The sequence below is a fragment of the Magnolia sinica genome, chromosome 6 (genome assembly GCF_029962835.1).
Source record: "Magnolia sinica isolate HGM2019 chromosome 6, MsV1, whole genome shotgun sequence".
Classification (NCBI taxonomy): domain Eukaryota; kingdom Viridiplantae; phylum Streptophyta; class Magnoliopsida; order Magnoliales; family Magnoliaceae; genus Magnolia; species Magnolia sinica.
Genome location: NC_080578.1, coordinates 101,761,085 through 101,787,715, shown reverse-complemented (window position 1 = coordinate 101,787,715; position 26,631 = coordinate 101,761,085). Strand labels below are relative to the sequence as shown.

General features: G+C 38.0%; 1 protein-coding gene across 3 annotated transcripts in view; it reads right to left on the bottom strand.

Moving 5' to 3' along the window:
* Positions 1–1,713: 1,713 nt before the first annotated feature.
* Positions 1,714–26,631, bottom strand: part of LOC131249309 (probable phosphoinositide phosphatase SAC9) — a 68,926-nt gene continuing 44,008 nt past the window's right edge. Inside the window, exons 8-14 of one of the 3 annotated variants that reach the window (XM_058249980.1) lie at positions 26,285–26,428; positions 25,979–26,182; positions 22,158–22,994; positions 20,423–20,620; positions 8,147–8,608; positions 7,823–8,056; positions 1,714–2,220 (exon numbers count right to left, since the gene is read on the bottom strand). In XM_058249980.1, the coding sequence (XP_058105963.1) occupies positions 1,939–2,220; positions 7,823–8,056; positions 8,147–8,608; positions 20,423–20,620; positions 22,158–22,994; positions 25,979–26,182; positions 26,285–26,428 (2,361 nt within the window). In that variant the 3' untranslated portion in view covers positions 1,714–1,938. Of the gene's footprint in view, positions 2,221–7,822; positions 8,057–8,146; positions 8,614–20,422; positions 20,621–22,157; positions 22,995–25,978; positions 26,429–26,631 lie in introns of those variants that run through there. The other 2 variants (XM_058249979.1, XM_058249981.1) reach the window with 2 other exon arrangements.

The window sequence follows — 26,631 nt, the reverse complement described above, 5'->3', positions numbered from 1 at the left end:
GTGAAGACAACAGGTGGATAATAAGTAGAAAAGAGGTCCAACAGGTGGATAATAAGCAGAACACATAATACTTGGGGCAGAAGGAAGAAGGTGGTTGAATTTTGAGGAATGAAGTTCAGAAAGCATTTAGCATGAAAAGAATCCAATAGGTTTAGGTGAAGAAAAGAATAAAATTGTAGAATGGGACAGAAATAAAAGATCTCCAGATTTACGACTTTTAGACAAGGAGAACAAAATGATTTTTGAAGAGGAAAAATGTAAGCGAAGGTAGGCAAAAGGCTTCAATGATACACACTTGCATTTCAGAAGTATAGATTGTGGAAAATGAACAAAATATGAGAGCTCCTCAAAAATAAGTAAGAGTGAAGAAGAGGAGAGATACCTTACAAAGAGAATATGGATTTCATGCCCTAATACCATGTAAATTTGGAAAGAGGAAAAGTTAATAAAGTACAAATGTAGAGAAGGAAGACACACCACCAACCTATGCGTGACTGTAACACAACCAAGTCAATGAAATTTTGTGAGAGAGACTGTATGATGCCCTTATTTAGTCCATGCTCCTAGTTTCAATGATATTGTAGTGCAAAGTTGTGCTACACAAAGCTACAAAAGAAAAGGTTTATCCATCCACCTGCAAGGGTATAGATGTCAGGCCAATGCTCACCTGTGCACCAGTTCTTGAGAACTTTTTGAGAAATCATCTTACGTGATATGAGCCCAAAATCTGAACAGTCCATGAGATGCAACACTCCCTTAAAACCACAGGACCCAACTTTTACCAAACTTTGGTGGGCCATGGCAAAAGGAAACAGTTTCTCCCTCAGTTTGCCTCTCTTTTCTACTGCCCACCAGAATTTTGGATCAGGGTGAAAGTTGGGCCCTAGGGATTTTATGGGGTGCCGCATCACATGGACCGTTCGAATTGTGGGCCTCTGACGTGTATGAGCATGTCTCATACATATCAATTCCCGGAGAAGTAAAAATGATGGGTTTGCATATTCCTCCCTTGTAGTCAAGGCATAGTTCGAAAACCCAAAAACATTGACTCGACTCAGATGTCCAGCCAGGTCGGGTTGACCTGAAGACTCAACTCAACTCAATATTTAATAATTAAATTAATAAGATTATTTGAGCAATGATGGATATTTAATATAGTATGACAAAAACAATGTTAATATAAGAACACAATGAATTGTATGGCCCGATGGTAGAAGGTTTCTCATGTTGACGTTGTGGGTTTGAATGTCACACACAACATGGTACTTTTAAACTTGGCGAAATGACTTGTCAAGTGTTGCCTAGTCCAAAACAAGTCACGCTCAGAGTGCCATCAGCTACACAGGGTAATGGGATTGACCCCAAACATCCTCCACTAATAGGTTTCAGTCCCCCTCAACCTATAAGCATCCTCAACTAATAGATTTCAGTCCCCCTCAACCTATAAGCATACCCACTGAAATGTCTCTCCTCAGGCTTTCTCTTTCATCTCTTACTCTTTAGTTGCTTCTTCTGTGATATTAACTACACGTATTGAATAAGCAATATCGATTCAGAATTCAAGAAATTGGTAATGAAGGCCAAAGAACTTCCATTTCATAACCTACTTTTGAAAGTCTGATCTTTACATGCACTGCACATTACTAGAATGTAAGACATCATCATCATCATCATCATCATCATCATCATCACAAATTTCGGAGAAGGGACCACTTAGCATGTCAAATTCACACTGAATGGTGAAAGGGACCAGTCTCTTCCTTTCCGTACATACAAAACATCGGTAACAATCATAAATGGATGAATTACCATTTGATACACTGAAAAAATAGGAATGAGATCCATCATTTTTACAGCCTAACACACATTAATGATCACCAAGCGCAAACCCCTTTCCTTCATTTGTTCATTTCATGCATACAATACAAACAACAAATATCACACTGCGGAGAGGCTGGCCCATTTCCCAAGCTCATAGGGATCGGCATAGTAATACAACTTGATTTTATTGGACAGAGACAGCCCCATTGCCAGTTGGACAGTTCTGAAATCCGAGTCATCCTGCTCCGTTGGATCATCTGCAAAGGCAGTCAAATCTCCAAGCAGTTTGAAACTGACACGACGAGCCTGAATCGGTCTCGGAAAATCAAAGTAGAGAGGTGTTCCTGCTCGCACTTCCGGCAACCGATACTCCCCAACTGTTACCACATTGTTGGATTCCTGTAATGAATTAAACACCAGAGTTTCATCAATAAGATGCCATCAAAATAATTGTGTAACTAGATATTATGTTAAAAACGGTAAACATAGGTCCTTTGTACTTCGAATTCTCAAGCACAAGCACAAGTGATTGAGAAATGAAAATGCCCAGAAGTAGCTAAATCTCTCTATGATGTGGAAGAACAAGCACACAAGCAAATGAATAGGAAAAGAGCCATAAGAAATACTGGTTGCTTTTGAATAATCTTCTAGGCATTTTGTTGACAGATTTGTTAGGAATTGTTTATCATAGCCCAAACTACTACTCTCTTACAAATGGCCCCTTGGAAGAAGGGAGGTTGTGTAATCCTACGTGTGTGAGTGTGTAACCACAGCCCATTTGCAATCCAACACGTACCATTCCGATGCCTATGATAAAACCCCCATCAGGTGGGTCCCAGATGTGGTTTTAAAAAAATCATCTGATATGACTCACTTTCATCCAAGTCAGATTTCAGTCCAAAATAAAATGAGTCACCAAATTGAAATGGGACCGAAACCGACCAATATGGGGCGAGTTGTTCTGGTTCCAGTCCGACGGCATGTCACACAAGGAAACTGCTACTTAAAATCATGGCCCCACCTACATGTAGATAACTTGGCCCAAAACCAGTGATCCCCTCATCAGGTGGGTCACAGTGTATATCAAAACAAATGGACAGCTAGCAGTTCATTAGCCAACATTTGTTTCCTAAAATGTGGCCCACATGATGAGTGGACAGTTCTGATATTTGGGCTAAGGGCATCCACAAGGACAACTCAAATCTTGCATATACATGCCTGGTTGGCAAGTGAGCTGCTGTGTAGATGGGCTGGGCTAATACACACATGGGAGATGAAAAAGATCATTATGCGTAGGAAGGTGTTACTTCTCAGGCTAACCAAATAAACATTCTATCCCAACACGCAAAAACCTCCCGAAATACACATTACTTGAAAGTGATGTTACGTTTCACATTATAAACGAGCAGTTCAGTGTTATTTGAAGCTCAAGGGGCTAAACAACAATGTTCGAGTCAATTACCAAGCTTGCATTCACTAAAATCCTTTTTGAGTTACGAGTATGCTTATATGATGGATGATTAACCAATCAAAGAAGCTAAAACATGATTGTAAACAACATGATTGGTAAGTTTACTCTAGGCAATTTTGCATCTAAAGCTGCAGATATTGTGATCGGCCCAAACAAGGGTAGGCATTCTTTTAGAGAAGTATAATTGGGTGGTTGATTGGTGCTTTACATTGTGAGAACGATCCCAAACTAGGAAAGAAAAGCATGGTTTCTTTGACCCTATCTGCTTAGATAAGTTGGATTGAGATAACGAGTGGCACGTAGAGACGAATGACCCCGTATTTGCTGGGGAGGACCTGACATGAGCGCAAGTTGAAGATAAAGCATACAGATCGACATCTGGAGAAAGTACTTTTACTTCCACACGAAGGCGAAGGTTAGGGGGCCGAGTGGTAGCAATCAACCCGCGAAAGAGATTGAGGAGATAGGAGGAGGAGATGATGAAGATCCACTGTTATATGTTGATGAAGTATTAATACAAACGGATGATGAAGAAGCAGAAGAAGAAGAAGAGTATGTGGAAGAAGAAGATGACTTGGATGATAACAGTGATGATGACAATGGTGGTGGTGATCAAATGCCACAATGGCAAATAGATCCATGTATATAGTAGCATTTACCATTTAGTATTATTTTGTTATAATAGATCGATAATAAATAAATAACTTCTTCAATTTGCTTACTTACTAATTGTGTTGACTATTGACTATTGATTGATATTTGTTAACAATATTGTCGAATGTTGATGACTTAACGTTTAATTCATTGTTTAATTGGTTTTATTTTACTCAAGTGTATTTTAAACATATAAAATTATTTATCTATTTACTTAGGAAAGTTCCCCCTACTTTCTTATATTTTTTTCATTTTTTTTTATTTTCCCCTACTTTTTTTGATTTTAAAAAAAAAAATCAGAAAATTGTAAAAAATCAAAAAAAGAGGGGGAAAATAAGAAAAAAAATGAAAAAATTTCCCTTCTTTTTTCGATTTTTTAAAATTTATATGTGTGTGTGTGTATGTGTGTGTGTGTGTGTGCAATTGTACAATTGCATATGCGCACAGGCATATGCGATTGCACACGATCGCATATGCGATACAACAACATTGATTCTAATGCTTGATTGTGATATGTAAATGTTAGAAACATATAACCATGTTCATAAATTCACCCAATGTTTTAAATAGCAGTAGCATAATGCGTAGCGCTCAGCCCTCTATAGCGTATAGCGTAAATACGTAGCGCGTAACATAAGCTACACAATACTTCTATTTTTTAATTTAAAAATAAGAGAAATATAATAAATAGTGAAAAAAATGAAGGAAAAAAAATATGAAAATGCCTAAAAGATGATTCATTTTATCAATTATAAGCATATTCAAAAAAGTTATTAGTTATCATTTATCAAAAGCCAATCCACATATATAAGCCAAATCAAATAATTACCACATCAACAACTTTCTAAGCAAACCACTTCAATTAATAATGTCTAATTTAAACCACAAGTAACAATTATGAAAAGAAATAAAAATCCCATAGATTAAAAGTATCAAGTACAATACAAGCGTCACATTCCTCAACATTAGAAACAAAGAAATCATGGAAAAAAATAATAATAAAATAAAATAGTAAAAAAAAATACATTGTAGCTTACGCTATAGACGCTACGCGCTATGCAGCCGTAGCATACGCTACGACCCCTGTAGCGTACGCTATAGGGGATTTACGCTATTTGGGATGCTACGGCCACGCTACCACTACGCTACGGGCGCTATTTGAAATACTGAATTCACCACACAATCCGATACAACACTCTCACCAAAGAGTGGACAATTACACTACCATAAACATGTTTAAAAAATCAATACATATTTAGAATATTTACATTATTCTCAATTTTGTAGATATTTTTTAGAATTTTTTGGGGAAAAAAAAATCAACTGTTACGGAGGTCGTAACAATCGTTATGCTCCCGTATTGGTAATGGTAGTGCCCGTTACGGCCACCGTTACTAATACAGAATACCTTGCATAGCATCATCATCTCTAGCACTACTATTGTCATGTCCAAGCTATCTGGGATCAACTTCTTCTTTTTTTCGATGAATAGATAATTTATTGTAAAAAGAGAAACAACGCCCAAAAACCATCCACTGAACTATACAACAACATAGTTCAAATAAAAAATACAAACCATTCCAGCCCTATAGGAGGAAGAATGGACTATATTCCTACATCAAATTCCTCAATAGAGAGCTCCACAGCCCTGACCCCAGCTTTTGCCAAGCCATCCACTAGAGCATTAGCGGTTCTTAGCACATGGGAACATTGGACTGATAAAGACTCCACATTATCAACAATCTCCCGTAGCTCCTTCGCATACCCCCAAGGCATACTATTGTCTATAGGACCTCAACCAATTAATAACAAGCTTCGAATTCTCTTCAACAATTTTGGGGAAAGATTGTGCCACGCTGCAATCCTCATCCCCTACAAGACAGCAGCTACTTCAGGCACTTTTGAGTGATAAACACCTGCCAGACCAGAAATTTTTTGCAAGGTCAGCCCCTTCCAATCAGATAGCATCCCACCAGTCCCCGCGGAACTCAGGGTTACCAATGGAGCTTCCATCAAGGTTCAACTTGAATGAACCTGAAGGGGGGAGGACACTGAGATTTGTGCTGGGCCCCCTCATCACTAGCCAACACAGCTTTGCAGTTTGATGACAGGATTGCCTAATGATACAGCAATCCCTATACACCGCTGAAGTCCAACAAAAAGCTAAACTGAAAATTCTTCTGATTATGACCACAAAGAACTAGATTTGCCTTGGAAAAATCCATCTCTTCCTTTCCAACCAAATGCACCAAAGGGCAGCTTTTGCTGATGCTTTCCAAATTTGTCTTCCCACGTGACCCAACCACTGTTCCATCAGCTTGTGCATTACACCTCAATCAAACTTGGAATCATCCATTGCAGCCCAAACTTGGAACTGATAGCCCACCAAACTTCAACCTTTGCGATCAACTTTATGAATAATGTGTTGTCGATCATTCCTAAGGCCCCAACCCTGTAACTTTCATATTCATTTTCACCACCTCGAGCCTAGTCACCCCCTTGGCAGCCCTTCTACCCCAATTAGAGACTACCCACCTTACTAGGGCCACTTCCAACGTTTGTAGCGCATGACTGAACCATTTCAATTCTATCTCCATCATTTTATCTACCATCAGGCCTACTCTTAAGCTGCTCAGGATGCCCACATTCTCAACTATATAGTTCCTAGTCCTTCCACACACGCAGCACCTCAACATTAACATCTCTAAAAGACTCATCCACCACTCATGTTATTGTCAAAATTCCCAACAAGCTATTCCTACAGCGCAACTAGTCACAAAGTTTCTTATCATTGGCATGTGGTGATCACAAAGCACTCTCAGGAAACATTTCTACCTCATCCATCCAGCTCCAGCCCTACTGGAAACATCCTCATCAATTTGCCTATCGTTTTTCAATCAAAGCATCAAGATTATCAAACATGTCATTATGAGGGCTCTCCTGGCCATCACTAAAGCCTTGCCTCCATAATTATTCATACTAAAGTTGCATTAGAAATATTGTCAGGGTTCTGCTATATATGTTTTCTTACAACACTAGACTCTAGAGTGGTAGAGCCTTTCTGTACCTTAATGGCATTGAAAAGACCTGCAACAAAAACTTGCGAGTTAGAGCGAAGAATGATATCCTGGTTTTTAGTACGTAAACAGTACAAGCAAGTCCAATGAGATTATCTGAGGAGAGGTGAGTTGTAAGTCATCGATGGTAAACAGAAAAGGATAAGGCAGATTTACTGCATGGAAGCCACCTCTGGGTGGACACTCAAGCTTAAATGTTGTTCTTGTGGCAACTTGTTCCATGCTACAAGCAGTGTACAGGATAATAGTTATCAGTTTCCATTCCCCCTCAATGAAATGAGCAAGAACATAAACAAAAGACATGAACAAAAGCATCTATGACTGCCATACGTATCTGACAGAACCTTCATGCACTTGTTCATCAGAAATGCAGAAACCATTTATTATCATCCATCTGGAATTGAAGTTTTATACAAAACAACCGTAATTGAGGCAGGAAGAAGGAATCATCATTACCAGTCTCATAAAAAAGTCTTCGGCTAAAAACTACAAATATAACAGCAAATTGATGTTGCCAGTAGATCAAGTATATTTAGTTGGTTGTACATTCAATCCTGTGATGTACATGCTATCCCAGGCTGTAGCTGATTACAAAATTATGTAAACCATACAGCGCAATAATTCATGGCCATGTTAAGTGACAAATATAAGGCACATTAATCTTGTTGACAAACAGACTTGAAATCACTTGACTAACAACACTAGTTTTAGAAACCGAGGCTGACTACTTAGCAATGTAGGATTGCACACAATATTAACATAATCATCAATGTTAAGAAATTAGCTTTGACTCTAGTACCTGGAGCGCAGATACTTGAATAAATAGAACTGCAGGCAAGATGTTTCTATCTTCTATACATGTTAAAGAAGCATCCCAGATACTGGAATCCAAAGAAGGCAGAGAATGAGTAATGCGAGGTTTTATCACACTAAAAGCATCCAGACGAAATCCGGCTAGCCCAGGTGAAGCAGGTGATAAATACTGTTCCAAGACACGGTCATTGTCTATTAACCTTTCAGCCTCAATTGGAACCTGAAACAAGGATAAGAGAAGGATTCACAATTTTGGCAATAGTAAACAACTAATAGATTATGAATATTGTCAGAAGAATCAGAGGCGTACTTTGAATCGATTTAATTGTGGAGCTCTCTCCAACCAAGCTCTCATATTTATCTTGTCAGAGCCTTGAATTGATGTATCAGGTCCAAAATCTTTTCTCCAAGGCATTCCATAAACTAGAAGCCTTCTGGCATGAATGCAAGGTTCACTTTCAACTGCCCCTCCGAAAGAAGCACGACGACCAAGTTCAGAGAAGGGATTCTCATCTAGAGAAAGAAGATTATACTGTTTCTCTAAGCTAACAGAACTTGAACCAAGACGCCGTAGACTTAATGTTATCCATATAATCCGACATTGGACAGGATTCCGGAAGGGAAATTTCACATGCCTCGGGACATCTTTATCTTCACCAGACTTTTCTGGTCCACAAAGTTCAGGGCAAGATGCAATTAGGGATTGGACATCCCATTTCCCTATGCATGTACGCTCTTCCTTACTGATCCTGTTGCTGGCCCAAACTTGCACCTGTACTAGCAAAAGCATGCAATCATCAAAGAATAGCAAAACAGGTGGAGTGAGATTAAGAAAGAAAAACAGAAAGTGGAGTGGAGAAGAACAATAACCAGTCTGTCAATGAGTAAGCTGTGACAATTGGCACCCAGATGAAATATTTGGGTACACCCAACTAAGGTGAAAAATAAAAAGAACATGAATAAATTGGAATGCAGAGATATATCGACTTTTATTTAAAAGAAGGGAAACCAATTAGAGCAACAATGCCATGATTACAGATTGCACGATACAACTTGATATCACAACTGACACAGCTCAAAAAGAGAACCTGTATCAATGAGGAAAATCAGATTTAAATACAGTTTGTCATCTTTGAATAAAGAAGACTACATGATTTCCATGCTTCTGAAATCAAATGTACCAACAAAACAACAAGTGGAGGGAGGATAATGGAACCTATCTTGTTCTGGAAAAGGTATGTGCATATACACCTTCTGACCCATTAACGTCATAATTCCAATCTCTCAAATAGATCCTGAGTCCCATCTACTCTCCCTAGGAAACGAAAACATGAGATATAATGATTGACAACGTGACCATGTAGTCATGTCAGTTCAACACAGATACAAACTCCAAACCAAATATGGATTGTAAAAGGGGTAAGCAGAGGGAAATCTATAGAGTTCTAGAAGACTTCAGTTTAATAAGTAAACGTTCAAGAAGATCCAAAACTTAACTTGCTAGCATGCAAACCCAGTCATTCCAAAAAATATTGTCTTGGCTTCCAAAAATAAGACTTTTTTTAGTTGAATTCTGGGGCCGCTGCCTCACTAGAACTCAGAAACTGTGCTCGGGGAGCTCAAACCCAGGTCATGCCTTAGGACTGCATGCTCAGTAGTGGCAACTGGCAAGTACAACACTATGACAGGTACTCTGAAACATAAACCTCCAAAAGAGAAAATTTGTGGGTTTGCTTGCATTTTGTTTTTTATGTAAAATTTCAAGAGGATGAAAATGTTCGTATAAGAAGTTATGATAGACCGTGATATGGTCATGATTGTGGGTGACCCACCTTCTTGGTGGATGATGGTAAGATGATTTGGAGTGGTCCATTTAATAGCCCACGTGTTTTTTTATGTTTGTTGTGGATTGAGTTAGCATAGGCACGGTTATGAGATTACATAAGGAATGAGGGTATATATATAATTTTACTTATCTTTTATAAGCCCTAATATAATAAAATGAGAAAAGAGGGCTTCACCAATTCTTTTGCACCCTTGTCCTTTTATTCTTCCTCTCTTTCTACTCACTTTTTCTTCTTTTCTTAATGAACAAGCATATTTTCTTCTCTTTTTCTACTCTCTTTTTGCAGCTTCCCGTGGACTGCATCAAGGCTATCGTTTATCCCCATTCCGATGCAGGCTATCATTTATCCCCATTCCTTTTGGTCACAATTATGGAGGCCCTTAGTAAAATGTTAGATAGAGGGGTGCAGGTGGGATTGGTAAAAGGCTTTGGGGTGGATAATACAAATTTTCATATTTCTCATACGGTATGTGGATGATACACTCTTATTGTGGAAGGCGGAGGACTATTTTGTAGAAAATCTATGTTCGATTGTAGTAAGCTTTGAGGTGGTTTCCGGTTTGAAAGTCAACATTTCTAAAAGTGAGATCTTAGAGATAGGCATTCCCAAAGAAAAGGTGCGGGCTTTTGCGCAAGTGTTCGGGTGTAGGGAAGTTTCTTTTCCAACAACGTACTTGGGGCTACCATTATATATAGGGAGACCAGCGAAGCACATGTGGGACGGAGTTATCGAAAGGTGTGAAAGAAAGATCTCAAAATGGTAGTCGAGGTTCTTATCTATGGATGGGAGGATGGTAATGATTAAATCATCAATGTCGAATATTCTAGTCTATTTTATGTCTCTTTTCAAGTGCCCAAAATCCATTCTCAAGGCATTGGAGAGACGAAGAAGGGATTTTTTTTTATGAGAAGGATCAGGGGAGAAGCACGAGTTCCATCAAATGAAATGGGAAGATGTTTGTTAACCAATAGTTCAAGGAGGAGAGAAGATCTTAAAGTTGGAAGAGATGACCTAGCTCTATTGGGAAAATGGGTATGGAGGTTTGGGTTGGAGGGTGAGGCTAGGTGGAGGGAGGTAATAGCAAAAAAATACGAGGTCGAGGAAGGGGGGTGGTGGACAAAGTCGTCATCTTCGTATTGATGTTCTTACTTGTGGAAATCGGTAGCATCATTGAAAGAGAGTGTGGGAGGGAACAGGCTTTCATTTAGGGGATGGTAAGAGAATTAGTTTTTGGGAAGATAGGTGGGTGAGAGATGTAAGGTTGAGTGAAAGATTTCCATATTAAGCAAGGATACCGGGGGGGATGTGAGTAATTGTTTTTCAATAAGAGGGGAGGAAGTCATATGGATGCCAATTTTTAAAAGAAATCTTTTGGACGGGGAATTTAAAGAGTTGGTGCTATTGCTTGAGTGGTTATCAAAGTTTTATCCTATGCTCTCCGAAGTGGATTCCTTGAAATGGCTCAAGTCCAAGACATGATCTTTCTCAGTTAGATCATTCTATAGGTTCCTGAGTGCATCGGTCGAAAATTCTGAGGTATCGGCAGCAACTTCCTTTTGGCAATACAGTGCCTCTTTTAAGGTAGCAACTTTTGTTGGCTAGTATGCAGGAACAAAATCATAACGATAGACAATCGTTGTAAGCAGAACATGTATCTCCCAAACATTTGCATAATGTGCTTTAAAGATGTAGATTCGGTGGATCACTTATTCATTCACTGTGTATTTACCAGGGAGGTATGGGGTCTTCTTCTCCAATTCGTCGGGGTTCTATGGGTGTTCCTGAAGACAATGGAGGAATTTCTCATTGCATGGCACGGCAGGGGGATAGGAAACTTTGGGCTTTATGGTAGGAAAAAATCAGTGCTGCTTCAACAACAAAATGAGAGGGCCAATGCAAGTCTTCAATAGGGCAACTCTTAATTTGAAGGATTGGGTGGAAGCTTAGATTTTGCAATCTTCTCTTCTTGCGTTTGAGGGGTCTTTTGCTGGATGTTGTACTTTTGTGTATTTGTATATTTGTATGCTTTGGCTTCTGACTTTTTTTTAATATATCATCATTGTTCAAAAAATAAAAAATAAAATAAAATAAGTATATTTTCAGAAAACTAAAGCGACAGAATTCACCTAAAAGAAAAGATTTTGCATTCATTTGTATCAGTTGGATATGAATACATGTGGAAGATAGAAGCATAGGGTTGTAAGCCAAGGACATGTAATAGAAACCCATTATGAGTGCATACTGCATACCATGTCCAAATATAAGATAAAGCTAATGTAAGTGTCCAGTCAAGAAAAGAAAGAGCAATGTAATTTGTTATCTATCAAACATTATCACCAAAAGTGAGACAAATGAAACAAGAACAAACTACTCAAAGATGAATAGCTGAAACATTTTTTAAGGTCAGCAATGAAATGATTGGCAATTGAAAAGAGTAGGTTTCCATTGAATTGGCACAACAGATAATCCTAGAAGAAATGTTACCCACATACATATCGAGTATGACACAGTTCAACACCTGTTATTTATTATAATTATTATGTGTGTAAGGGAAACACAACCTAGAATACCGATACACAAAATCCAATACCCATTGTGTTAAGAAATAGTAGTGTCATTTTTACAAGGGTATTTTTGTAAGTCTACGTCGGTGTTTTAAATAGCGTGTAGCGTATAGCGTGGCATTTGGCCCTCTATAGCATGTAGCGTAAGCTACGCAGCGTGTGGCGTAAGCTACACAATCCTTAATATTTTTAATTAAATTAATAGAAAATATGATAAATTTTCCAAAATGCATAATTTTTATGAGTTCTTGACTACAAATCTGGATCATCAACCACTTATTTCCATGCAAAATCTCTCTCTCTCTCTCTCTCTCTCTCTCTCTCTCTCTCTCTCTCTCTCTCTCTACCTTTAGACTTCTCTAAGGGTGACCTTTTTTTTTTCATTTATTGAAACATCACAAATTCATGATATAGACCATAATTTGGATGGTCCGGATTGATCTAAGTGCTCTATCCACGATATGGACCACAATTTGGATGGTCTAAATTAGTTTAATGTAGTGCCACGTGTCATAGGTATAAGTCATCACCATTTTAAAATAAGTTTTAAACTAACCCAAAAAAAAAAACACTAAAAAATGAGATTTGAGGTAGCTTATGCTATCTACGCTGCATGCACTATAGCTAACGCTACCAAGGAGTTACACTACTTGCGTACACCACGTAGCATTTTCACTACGCTACAACACTATTGAAAACACTGGTCTACATACTATAGGGATATTCTTAAAATCCATGTAGATCTTTTAGCCAGTGTTCTAAATATCAGTATCACACTATGCATCACACCCTTAAGATACAGAAATATTGCATGGAACATCTAGAAATACGCATGTATCACATGAAAGTGGTTGATATTTTTAGCGAAATTTTAAGAGATGTTAAAAGACACGTGATTACACACTTAGAACTTAAAACAATACTAAAAATAAAAACTATACGTAATCGTTTTTATTGCTTAGGGGACGAACCTATATATCGATCTTTTAAGTATCAATATCATGTGATGTATGGCACCTTTGGGATACAGAAATATGATGGGAACCATCAAGAAATATCATGATATATCCAACATTATCGCAGTCTAATGAAAACATTAGGAAACTAAAGAAAATGGTGGAATTTTTTAGTGAAACTTCAAGAGATTTTTTTTTCTTTTTTGAATAATGATGAGATTTCATTGAAAAAGGCCTAAGCCAAAATAAAAAATAAAAAATAAAATAAACAAAATTTGTGCAAGGGAAAGCCCAACTAAAAACTTCCAACCACTTGTTGACATTAAGATTAACCCGACTAAAAACTTACATTGCTTCATTCCTTTGTTTATGAAGCATTGATCATTCCTTTCCCATCATAGTGCCTAGAGTGTACCAAGCAAGCTTATGTGCCACATTCATTTCCCTTCCCTCCACCATGCCAAGCTATTAGAAGTTCCTCTATCTTGTTTGGAAACACCCATTGAACCCCGAAGAATTGCAAGAAATTCTCACCTACCTCCCTTACAAAAGCAAGATGCATGAATAAGCAGTGTTCGAAGTATCAGTATCGCTATAAGTTTCGTTGGTCAGGGATACGAAAACAATATCGATATTGCCGATAATATCGCTGATAACCGGAAATGGGGGGAAACATGGGAAAAACGGTAGAATTTTCAGCGAAACTTCAGGAGATGTTAAAATGTACATATTTGCATATTTAGAAATAAAAATATTACAAAAAGAATGCATACATAACAAGTTTCCATTTAATTGGGCGTTAAAATCATGTATTGTTGTAAGAAATTAGTCCAACCATCCCATCTGGCCTATTTAACCATCCAAACTTCCTTCCAAACATCCATCGATATTGCAAAATATCAACAACACATGATATTTCACCAAGAAATCATCAACAATTGAAAAGGAAATGAAAGATTGTGGTCTCAATATCGCACATGTTGCGATATCGATAATATCGAGATATTATCAATATTATCAATGACAAATTGAACACTACATAAAACCATGTGCCCATGAAAAAAATAATAATAATTTTTTTCTAATAAACAAAATTTTGATGATATCAATACATTGGCGATATTATTGAAATATCGTCGATACACTTATGATATAAGCATTACCTAGAATTTACATTGTCGAAAATATTGGCAATACATTGGCAATACAAGCGACACCTAGAATTTCCATACTTGAAAATAGTGGCGATTACATTAGAGATATTGATACGTTGGCGATACTTAGCGATACATTGCTAATACTTGGAATTTCTGATACTACCAGCGTTATCGATATCGCTACTAGTGTTATTGGTATCACTGAGTTGGAGATAAAGATAATATCGGAGATATTTCGATAATATCGAAGATAATTCAAACACTGTGAATAAGTGATCAATAGATTCCACGTTGTTATCGGCCTATAGAACATCAAGCGGACGTTCAGAAGGATCATTTTTGTGTTGCACGAATTGTCTATAGTTAGAACTTTGTTCCTCCCCGCTAGCCAACCAAACGCCACTACCTTCAAAGGAGCACCATAATGCCATAGAAAGGCCGTTGAAGATACCCCTTGGTTTTCCTTGGTCGAACACAAAAATCTATAGAATGATCTGACTGAGAAAGAGCCAGACTTGTCTTTTAACCACCTTAGGAATCCATCTCTGCTGAAGAAGTTCTTGAAACATCAAGAGAAGTTAACAAACATGTTACACACTTAGAACTCGAAATATTAAAATATATAATTTAAAAAAATTAAAATTAAAATTATAAAAAAAAATTATAAAAAAAAAAAAAAGGATTGCATAATAGCTTTCCATTGTTTAGGGGGAAAAGCTATGCCCTCTCGATGACAAGTGATGCAATTATATCGAAGAATGAGTTCATATCATTCAAATGCCATACAATACAGCCAATAAAACATAAGCAATACAACGAAACTTAAAAAACCAAAAACAAACCTCTATCTCATATCCACATGAAGTTACATGGAAGCTTGAAGTTGTTGCCCTTATCCCTACTAGGATGGCCATGGTATGGTTGGACCACATAACTGTAGTATTGTGTCCAGCTCCGGAGGTTATGATACCAGATCATGTGCTCTCAAACATATTGATAGTACTCATCTCATCCTCAGCAAAGTGCACCAGCATGCACATATGTGAATACCAGGTAGTCAGCTTAACATTATCGTTGCTCCCAACGGCACTAGTTATGGTTGTGGCTGTGGATGTGGCTAGACACCTCCATACCCATCCATATCATGGATAAATCTGTCCATAGCCATACCCCTATCCATATCCGTAGGCATACTCCTGACAATAGCCTTAGCAAGATGACTGCATGTAGGTGCCACAACCACTTGAGTTGCCTATCACACATGGAAGTGGATTGGGATCCCATGGATCCTATATACCATTGATGGTTGGTGATATTATGTACCCATTTATAAGACCGAAGGGCTGCAACCTTGATGGCATCTTCCATGAGCCACATTGACTCATACGTATAGTACTCGTACATCGATCCCATAGGCAGATATGTCTTGTGGTCCATCGCCCTCTGGACTGTAGATGGACTCAAGAATCGCAACCGTGCCATGCACCTTTTTCCCAGAATTCATTGTTCATAACTATCCCCTCAATCCTCTGCCACACCCGACTGCCACTCTTATCTCAATCTGCCCATTCGACAAAGGTGAAAAAATATCTCAGCTCAGCCTTAAGTATACTACAGCTCTCCAACACAATGAATTTTTTGGTGAACCACGTTGCCCATGGCCTCACCATGTCCCCTTCAAACTATTTATCTCTGACAACAACCAAGTGTGATTATATATGAACTTCCTCGCTGACCTTGCATATTCACTCACCCCTTTATAGCTAGCCTTTCCCTTATTACGAAGAGCATTGAATCTATGCAGTGAGCCGCACACGAGGTCCCAGCATTTACAAATGTGATCCCATTATTTGCAATGATCCCATCTATTGTATGATACCTTTAATCAATCCATTTAGTTTGTGTCCTTAATCCTATTGGACACATCAGCCAACTTTAACAAATGTTTATCTCATGACATGTTGCATTTAACAGGACATGCTTTCCGAATGCTAAAGATTACTACTCCATCTAAGAGGAGCTACAGTTACCTTGTATTTATCATGCATCCCACTCCATTATTTCTTCTTCCTCCACTTCGTAAGTTCTGAGGGAAATTCTCCTTCTGCTCCGTCCCAATCGGTGGAGATTCTTCTTCACATCCTTCGTATTCTCCATCCCGTCCTTTTGAGGTATATCAGCATTGATCCCAAAGTACTCTCCCCCCCTTCTCCACCTACCATCCCTCCCCCTTCCCACCTTCACATCCTTCCTCTATTGAACCCATTACCACATGCCTTCATGCTTACAATGCACTATCCTCTATTCCCCCTATTAATCATTTTCCTCTTTGCCTGCTCAATTTGAGGCTCAATAGCCTACTATGATCTATTTTACCTCTCTTCAAGCTAAGTTTAAACCTTCTACAGATACTGTTGCTGCCAGGTGTCCTCGGCGGTGTGTGAAGCTATGTTGGCAAGATGACTGCTCTTCGTGCCAATGGGCCTTGGACTCTTGTACCCCAACATCTCAATACGAATGTTGTTGGCAACCTCTAGGACTATAGAAAAGGATCGAGCTGATGGTTCTATTGAAAGCTATGGAGCTCATTTTGTAACCAAAGGATATAATCAATAGCATGGTCTTGATTTTGGAAAAACCTTTAGTTCTGTAGTAAAACCTGCAATTGTTTTAACAATTCACACCATCACTGTCTCTTGAAGATGGTCTACTAGACAACTTGATGTCAAAAATGTCTTTCTTCATGGCATTCTTTATAAAGAGGACTACATAGAACGACCTCATGACTTTTGTGATTCCTCTTAATCGGATCATGTTACTCATTTGCATAAGGCCATCTATGAAATCAAGCAAGTTCCAAGTGCTTGGTTTAATAATTGAACAGTTCTTTGCTTGAGCTTGGCTTCAAGTAGAACCTCACAAATTCATTCATGCTCAGACTGCTTTGGACTTGTCAGTCTTCTTTTGTATGTTGCTGACAATGTTCTCATCGGTTCCTCTAAGTCCTCTCTTCTTCCCCTTGTTTCATTTCTAGGGAGCCGTGTTTGAAAAAGGACTTAGGTTCTCTTAACTGTTTTCTAGATAAAGAGACTACCACTGTTTTTTAGTGTTAATTGTCATGCTTAGGATCTTCTTGTTGGAGATTCATGAAAGGCATGATAGAGAAAGGTTTTGGAAATTTCAAATTTTACAATTTTTAGGCTCCCCATGTAAATACAATCAAATTCCTAGAATCTCACAAACCAAGGTGGAGATCTTACCTAGAATTCATTTCCCCTTATTGTGCGATGATTGTCGATGCCGATTCTCCAACACAGGAGATCTCTTCCCAACCTATCCCACCAAAGAGTTTGGTGTGTGTGTGTGTGTGTGTGTGTGTGTGTGTGTGTGTGGAGATAGAGAGAGAGAGGATGTTCTCTCTCTCTCTTTCTTCTTCTTTCAGAAGAGTTTTAGGATCTTTCTAGATAAGCTTGAGAAGATTCCTATAACCTTTCTAGATAGACTTGGGAAGCATATAAACATTTGACACATTTGAATTCATTCTATTCATTTAATACAGGGAAAAATCCCTACGTTTCAAGGTTCTTTTCACACTATGTTACCCAATACATGTCTAGGCATCTAAAAGAATACATTTCTAGGAAATCCAGCTACCAATTAACTGGAATCCCAAAATATGTTATATTGGATCGTGGTACCATCCAAAAAAGAATGAAGTTTGGTAGGCACCTTATTCAGTTCAGTGATTCCACTCAAGTGTGAGAAATTTCTATTTTAAGGGAATTCTGGCACAAATATGATATGAAAGATGCAACATGAAATTCATCAAAGAATACATGATCTAAAACCTTGCTCATCTATGGATACTTGAATAATCTCCTCTTCTAAAGTTTAGGGGTCAAATCTATCAAAAAAAAAACTCCTGTCAACAGCTACAAGGGTAAATGCATCCAAGAAGGACGAGCTTGAAAGCATTTACAAATGAAGTGGATCCTTGCATTCCGCTTCTGAGGCATATGCACTAAAGAGCATGGTGCTCATTAACCTAGCTCTTTTCAGAAATCGTTAAGGTGCCTGGTTCCAAGAACATCCTCTCTTGAGCAGAATTGAGTCAATGTGGAATATTGGAGGTTGACTTTTGTGCACAAGATTAGGGAGACCTTCTAGGCTACACATTTTGTTTTCCTTTGTATTTATGGTGAAGTCAATCAAGAGAATAACGATGGCAATCATCAGTGATCTTCAAGTTGGTAGGTGTGGGATAGGACCACAACATTTTCCACCAAAAATATCACAAAATCCAGCATCAGCCAGCAACTTGAATAGAGTTTCCAACAGTTTTGCAAACATTAATGGTTTCAAACAACTAGCAAACAAATTCCAGCAGCTTCTTCCAATTTTTATTTTTATTTTTTTTGGTAGCCTTGGAACATCCAAGGCGGTTAGCGGCACTCGAAGTGCAGATCAATCACTTGTGGGGATGTGTCTCTACCAGCTCAAGAAGCAGGAGACTTCCAGCAGTTCTCTTCAATTTCCAGCAAACAAAACCCAATTCTCTCATCCAGACTAGTAAATTTCAGCTAGCAAAGAAACTTAAATCTCATACAAGATGTCATGTGTTCAGCATGAAAAGGAGAGATGACCCTCAAAGCAAAGAGGCTTTAAACCAACAACAAAATGTCCCTCCATTCGGCATCTCCTAAGAGAAATACAAGTTGCTCATCAATCATTCAAGATGACTATCTTTCAGCTGAATATACACCCTTTCTAATCTCCAAAGCAACCCTAATTCCTCCCTTATAAACGGATATAGGCTAACCAAATCCTAAATGTAATAATTCCTAACAGAAGGTTCATAAAAGCAAGAAATCTTCTAAATAAATCACACACATAGCTGTCCAGAACACCCACAAAGAAAATACTCCTTTAAGAGCTTAAAGGGTCCATGCAACTGCTATATTCATGAAAGAAACCCAACATCATGCTGACATTACCGGCATACTGATGTTAGGATGACACCAGCCCTGCTTAAGCCTCCAGAACAGCTGCATTAAGCCCCTTTTGCTCCGGAGTTGGATCCATTCGTGCTGCAACTGTTGGAGTGGTTTTGGGGTCCACTTGGACAGTTCTAGAAGACACCAGGTATAAGATGCTTCCTTGATTGGCAGCTGTGCATACATGTCTTCTTCCATTTACTTCTACATCATTGTAGGGAAATGAACAACATTGGCTAAATTCTTTCTGAGGGTGTCCTCCGATCTTTGCTTTGTACTGACGAAGTCTTTCTTTTTATGTAATTTCTCCTTTTTTTTCTTTTTATCCAAAAAAAAAAAAAAAGTAATTTCCAAAAGTTCAATCCAGTTCGAGGTTTGAAAAAATTAAGGAGATTGTTTCTAGGCTAAACATTTCGTTTTCAATTATATGTAAGGAAATGAATGATCTTGTCTATATTTACACTGACTGTGTCCAGCAGTCGTTTCTTAGTAGGGAAGTCGCCAGCTTTGATGTTTTTTGAATGATGAAGATTTTATTGAATTGAGGCTGAAGCCTACAGAATTACAAAATAGACCAAAAACAGAAAAGAAAAATTACAATTCTGACCATAAAACAGGAAAAGAGACACTAGCAGGATTTACATTGGATGCTATCGCCCATACCATTACGTTCAGTTTAGCCCTACTGAAAACCTTTAAGATCCGCCCCTTCTTGAATAGAGGCCAAAGCCTAAAGAACTACAAAATAGACTAAAAACAGAACAGGAAAATCACAAATCTGACCATAAAATAGGAAAAGAGACACTAGCTTTGATGTTGTCTTGCTTTTCGTTTTTAAATATTTTTTTCATCGATAAAAAATATATCCACAAGTTCAATACCATACAGTAAATGGTTGTAGTAAAGGAGAAACAAACAAATAAATAAATAAATAAATAAAAGAAGATAAAGCAAGGAAACCTTCCTCATCCCTGCATTTGCAGCAAGTGAACTGATAGGGTCCATATTTGCAAGAATATATTTAAACAACAAAATGGATACTGCATAGACATAAGGTAAGATGCTCACAATGGGACAATCAGATGATGAATAGCCGCATGGACTAACAAGTAAGATAATGCCAGAGACATCAGCGAGACTGCCAAGAACAATAGCAAACTCAACCGAAGAAATCCTAGGGGGAGCTCTCCAGTAAGAATTTTGTGATCCAGTGTTGAATGGAGAGAGCAATGACAAAAATGGTGCAGAACCAGCTGCTGTTTCAACCTGCAAAACATGTGATGTGGTTAGAAATCAATATAAAATAGCCAAATCTATCTGTTGAGCTGATTCATCTCCAAATTGCTGTTGTATAGAACCACAAAATAAATCAGAAAGTAAAATTGTTTTGTATTAATTTTTCTAATAAAAGAGGAGTAAAACTGTTACTCATAGAAAATAACAAAAATGAAATCTTAAACGCTAAGTTTATATGCAACACCTTGTGCAAAATTATGGAAGTTTACATAACAAAAAGCTATACTTACGCACACATTCTCTATTGATAGTGTTGTGTTTCAGAGATACATTACGACATCCAAGGGAGTTCAAAAGTTGACAACTCGAAAGTTATACTGTTTTAGAATTATGTTTTTTTCTTGTCAGTTATTTATATTTTTCCCACACTTACAATGCGATCTTAAGGGCATGTTTGGATACATGGATTCCAAGAAAAAGAAAGGAAAAAAAATTTATCTAATGGTGATTTCCACAAGCAGTATTGAAACATGGATTCCAATTTTAGAGTTTTTGTTTGGATAGCAAGTGGAAATATTATATTCTTCTCGCAAAAATCACAGAGTACCTTGTGCAAATGATCCAAATTATGGAAAAGCATAATGACTGCTTTGTGGAATCTATCCTTCTCTTTGCCATGCAAACCAAAAAAAAAAATCACATCAAAGGAAAACCCTTTTCCTTTGTTTGACATGGAATCCCTACTATCCAAACATGGCCTGAAGGGTGAAGTGGAAGAATTCCGAAACTCTCACATTTCTTCCAAATTTTTTGAGTGGCCAGTTTCTTCCATTTTTCACCTTCAAAAATCTAGAATTGCCTATTTTGACTTCGACCACAGGATTAACAGGTTCTATGAACTTTCTACATTTCACTGCAGATTTATATGAAATTTTTGCAGGATAGTAGCGTCAATTCAAAGTCGATGTAACCCGGAAATTTCACTACAGCACCTGTTGTGGACAAAAGTTTCAAGATGGTCAAGGGCATGATTACCCAAAAAGCACGGTGTACCCTGACAGAACTTTTCTTCTTTTTTTTTGGGCAATGCACAAGTGAATATGGTGTTGCCGTTTCACAAAAGAAGGTTCATTCCCCATTTAATGAGAAATGGAACGACGGAAATAAGAAATATTTACTGTTTTGATATAGAATTCTACATTTTGGTGCAAGCACTAAGCTGACACACTATTTGACCATCATGAGTTTGTCTATTTTCCAATAATGCATTTGTCTATTTCTCAATCATGCAGTTTTAAAATATTTAAGTTCAAACAAAGGGTTTAAGTGCTATTCATGCAAAGTGGGCGAGTTTACTTGAAGAGAACATCTCCTAATTCATTGAATGATAATAGTGAATATGACCAATGTTCACTAAAGCCAGGCACGCATCTATATCATAAAAACTCAAGAAATTCAGAAGACATGCATATACAGTAACAGGGGAAACATCATAAATATACAGCTTGTCTACTAATCCAATACATCAACAAAAGAAAAGAAGAAAAAATCAAACTCCAAGCTTTACCGAATGCAGTAAGCTCGCATGTGGAAAATCAGCAAGTGATTCCATTCCATTAAGTAATTTATCGAACCAGTTCTTGTTGGCTTCAACACCTTGATGAGTCTTTCTGCCTACTTCGGAAATAAAATTACTTGAGGCAAATCCTATCACCTGATCCAAAGCCTTATATGCCGCATTGTCTGCACGGGTTCTTCTCCGTGCGCTGCTCAAGACCCGGATGTAGTCGACAAACAGTGCATCAAGAATAACTTCATCGCAGCACAATTTACAGATAACACCATCTGCATTAACAGGCATCCCCTCCCTTTGACCACCATGGCTAGATCCCCCACTCTGGCTCAAGAAGCCATTAAAGCCTGCCACCTCCTTTGAATTATAGTCTGCAAGCAGAATAGCTCCCTTTCCAGCACAACAAACTTTGCATACCTTTCTTTTGCAACTGGAACAAACCAGAAGCAATGGTGAATCTCCTACAGAAGGGACCCCAGAAGGTACTCGAGCAGTTGGCTGCATTTCCGCATGAACTTGACAAATGGAACCAAAGCAGGTTTCTCCAATTCTAGCAATGTTCCAGAAATCTATAACGTCATCATCTACAGTCTCAAGACCAATGGAAGCAGTCATCTTATCTTCAAATGCAGCCTGTCCCAGCAATGCAAGAATGTTTACAACTTTGGATAATCTTCCCATGTAGGCATCATCAAGTAGTCCATTTGGATCCACCGTTGCAGGATCAGTACCAATTGATAACAAAGCTCTATCTCTTTCAGCAGCAGAAAGATTCAAACGAAATCGCTCAACTTCAAGTTTCATGGCTTCAAGAAAGTCCATCACCTTTTCCTGAAAAGTAGCATATACAGAATGCCTAGAGGTCAAATTCCAAAGTATTAATTGTACAAAATTATCAAAGGTTTGTGTACTCAAAAGATCCAGGTGCTTCAAAATGACCTGTAAATTCTGAACGACGTGATACAGTTGACATGTAAAATAAAAATACAAACGGATATCAAAAATTTTCTGTATCCTAGCTTTAATCAACATCAGAACTTGCCACATTGCAGCCATACTTTGATAGCCTACCACATGTAACTAAGTAAAAATGACAAAGTCAACAAAACGAAACATGAATTCTAGCTCCAGTCACTATCTGATTCCTAGCAATGATTATAAGCACTGGCCATGTGTCAAAAATAACTTGCACATGTAATAATATGAAAATCACTTAGTCAGAAAGAAAAAATGACATACTTAACATGTAATCCAAGAAAACAAGGAAAGATTCATTCACAGGCTCCTTCGATCATAATCAGAACGGCCAAATTCAAGAAAAATAGGAGCCTCTGACATGTGCATTACACTAAAAAATGCAGTAATGTCAGCCACCATGGGAGATTCAGTGAAACATGGATGAGAATAAAGGATATGTTTCAATAGGTTGCAACAAATGTTCTATGTAGCCATGCTATCGGATGATATATCAGCCAACATCTCAGTATCACTAGGGATGGGATATGTTACAACCCTGGAATACAAAAATTACAATGAATCGCATGATATTAATGATATTTCCCACGATATCTGCAATATTTCCTGCTGCCATGTCACCCAGGAGCCAGAGTTCTATCCTTAATTCTATAGGATAGTTCTGTTACTAGTTGAATAAACTAAAAGCCTGATGCAAATTAATTCAGTTGTCCTTGTTGGATATTTTCTTCTCTATTTGTGGCAATCAAGTGGAAGTGGTGAATGTACAATTGGTATGTATACTTTTTACCCTCAACCTCATCCATAAAAAAGAAAAAGAGAAAAAGTTCAATCCTTCACTTTGCTACATCACAAGGGGCAATGCAGTTGATTAAGAATGGTCTTATTGATTACATTTACCCCCCTTTTGACAAAGGAAAACAGTTGTCCTTGAAGCTAAATACTGTGTTTCGCAAAACATAAGAGAACTCCCATGGCTAGTTAGCTCCATGTGGATCTGAGACCAAGATATATTTTTGGATTCTTTTAGTTTCTGCCTGTATTGTTTGTGTTATACTGCTTTTTATTGCATGACAATTTGAATAATAGTTACTCATTTTGGATATAAGTGCATCACTTATGGCCGACAGCGCACAGTTGTCCCCTAAACGATGAAAAACTGTTATGCATAGTTTTTTGTGATGTTGATTTCTATGTGTAATCATGTGTTTTTTAACATCTCATGAAGTTTCGCTGAAAAATTCCACCATTTTCCTAAAGCTTCCTCAATGTTTCCCTCAGACTATGATACATTACACGATACATGCAATATTTTCTGAATATTTCTGCACCCAAGGGTGTGATACATAGTGCAATACCAAAAACTTGAAATGGTGGCAACTGAGAAAACATCGGTACATACCCCAATACAATGTTCACAAAAATGATGTTTTCATGCATCAATCTTGATGATGGATATCGATCTAGGGTTAAAACACATTCACTAACTGTGCTAATTCTCAACAACACGGATGGTATTCTATTCCTTGTTTGAGATAGCATTTTAATAAGTCAAAGAGTACCAACAGTTGAAGAGAATCAAATGTGGTGATAGAGTCGGATTCGAAAGTTGTAACGGAAAGTATATCTAGAGCTCTCTCTCCATCATGGCAAACTTAGTATATATGAGGTGAGCTTAAGGATCAGCTTGCAAAACTCAATTACAGGATTTCCCACACGTACAGGGAAAATAATATGGTGGCAGATGGTATGGCAACATTGGGAAGCAGTAATGGGGACAACAAGATGAGTCGCCAAGAGAAATCAAAGCTTATTTAACAATAGACAAGGCTGGAATGGAGAGAACAAGGGTGACAAAGCGGCCACGGGGTGACCTATTGTCGATCTAAACCATTCATTCATTAATAAGCCATGGTTCAAAAATCATGCCAATCAGATGATCCTAAGCTTCCGATCAATAGCATGAAAATGGACAATCAAGATTGACAGGAGAAACAAAATAGGTCCAATCATCATCTTGAAAAGTCTAGTAGATACATCCCACTTTGTATTTCTTATGATCCTAAGGTATCACTGTGATTTGATGATTCTAACCCTATGATTTATGGCTCGTAAACTACAGAAGGTTGTAACAAACTGGCCCCATTCAAAGGGTTAGGGCCATCCGATCGGTGTGATTCTTGCATTGTGATGTGTGATGGACATCCATACCATCAATCAGATGCAGCCTTCTATGGTGAGACATGGGCCTAAAAATCAGGCCAATCCATAACTTAGGTGGGCCACACCATAGACAACAGTTGAGAGTGGGTGCCCGCCCATTGAAAACTTCCTGATCGATATAAGGCCTAGTGAGATGTGATTTAGACATCCAGCCCGTCCATTGCATGTACCACTTGGATGAGGGATCACACAAAATTTCAGGCCGTTCCAAGACTCAGGTGGACCCCACTAAGTGCTTTTGGATGTTTTAAGCATGATTTGCCATCATTTCAGATGGTATGGCCCACCTCAGTTCTGAATACGGTCTGTGTGAATAAGTAGAAAAATGTATGTAGGGGTATACCACCAAGAACAAGAAATGGAAGCTATTCGGATAAATGTCGATCATAAGCCCAAATAGGCACTTAACAGAATAGGTAATAAAGGTGACTAATCCCAAATGCCAAGCATCGCAATTCAACAACACCATAAAACCATATATATGTGAAAGATTAAGTGCATAACAATATTATGAACAAGTATAATTAACACACACAGAAGCAAAAACACAAACAAAAAACATCATGGACCCACAAGGATATAAACTAAGAAATTTAAGCAACTTCAGAAGCATATACCATATTTGGACCGCACAAGCTTCTAAAGCAATTTATGTAATGTTGGACACTATTGGCATCTTTAGGTGTCTCATCTTGCGTGGACAACTTGGCTGCTTCTGAATTCCGATGATCAATAACAGAATCACCAAAGAAATCAATCAAGCCCATTGCTCCAAAGCCAGCATTTTCTGTTGCCTGTGGCATCTCTGGTTCATTAATAGACTGAGAAAATAACAAATCCCCAGTGAGAAGGTCTACTCCATGGCTGACAAGCACACTTGGTTGAGCTGATGATAACTTATTTTCATTAGGCAAAGATGTAACCTCATGTGGATCGATATCAGAACCAGACAGAAATGGATTTGTTGTCTCTTTCTGACGGTTTTGGACTAGCTCAATATATTTTGCACCAAGTCCTTGATTAGTAAATATGCTCCTCCAAGGAAGAGAAACACCAAGCACCTCCATCTGTTACAAGATTCGTAGGTACGAAGCAGTTAACAGTCATTAATTAAAACTTCAGAAACAAGTAATGAATGCATACCAAGGATGGCCATAAAGACCAGAGTATAAACAAAGAATACAAATGGACTCCATACCCAAAGTAGCAGCAATACTATTAACCTCCCTCAAAATTAGCTGATAAAAGATTCCATGGACTGGGAACACAT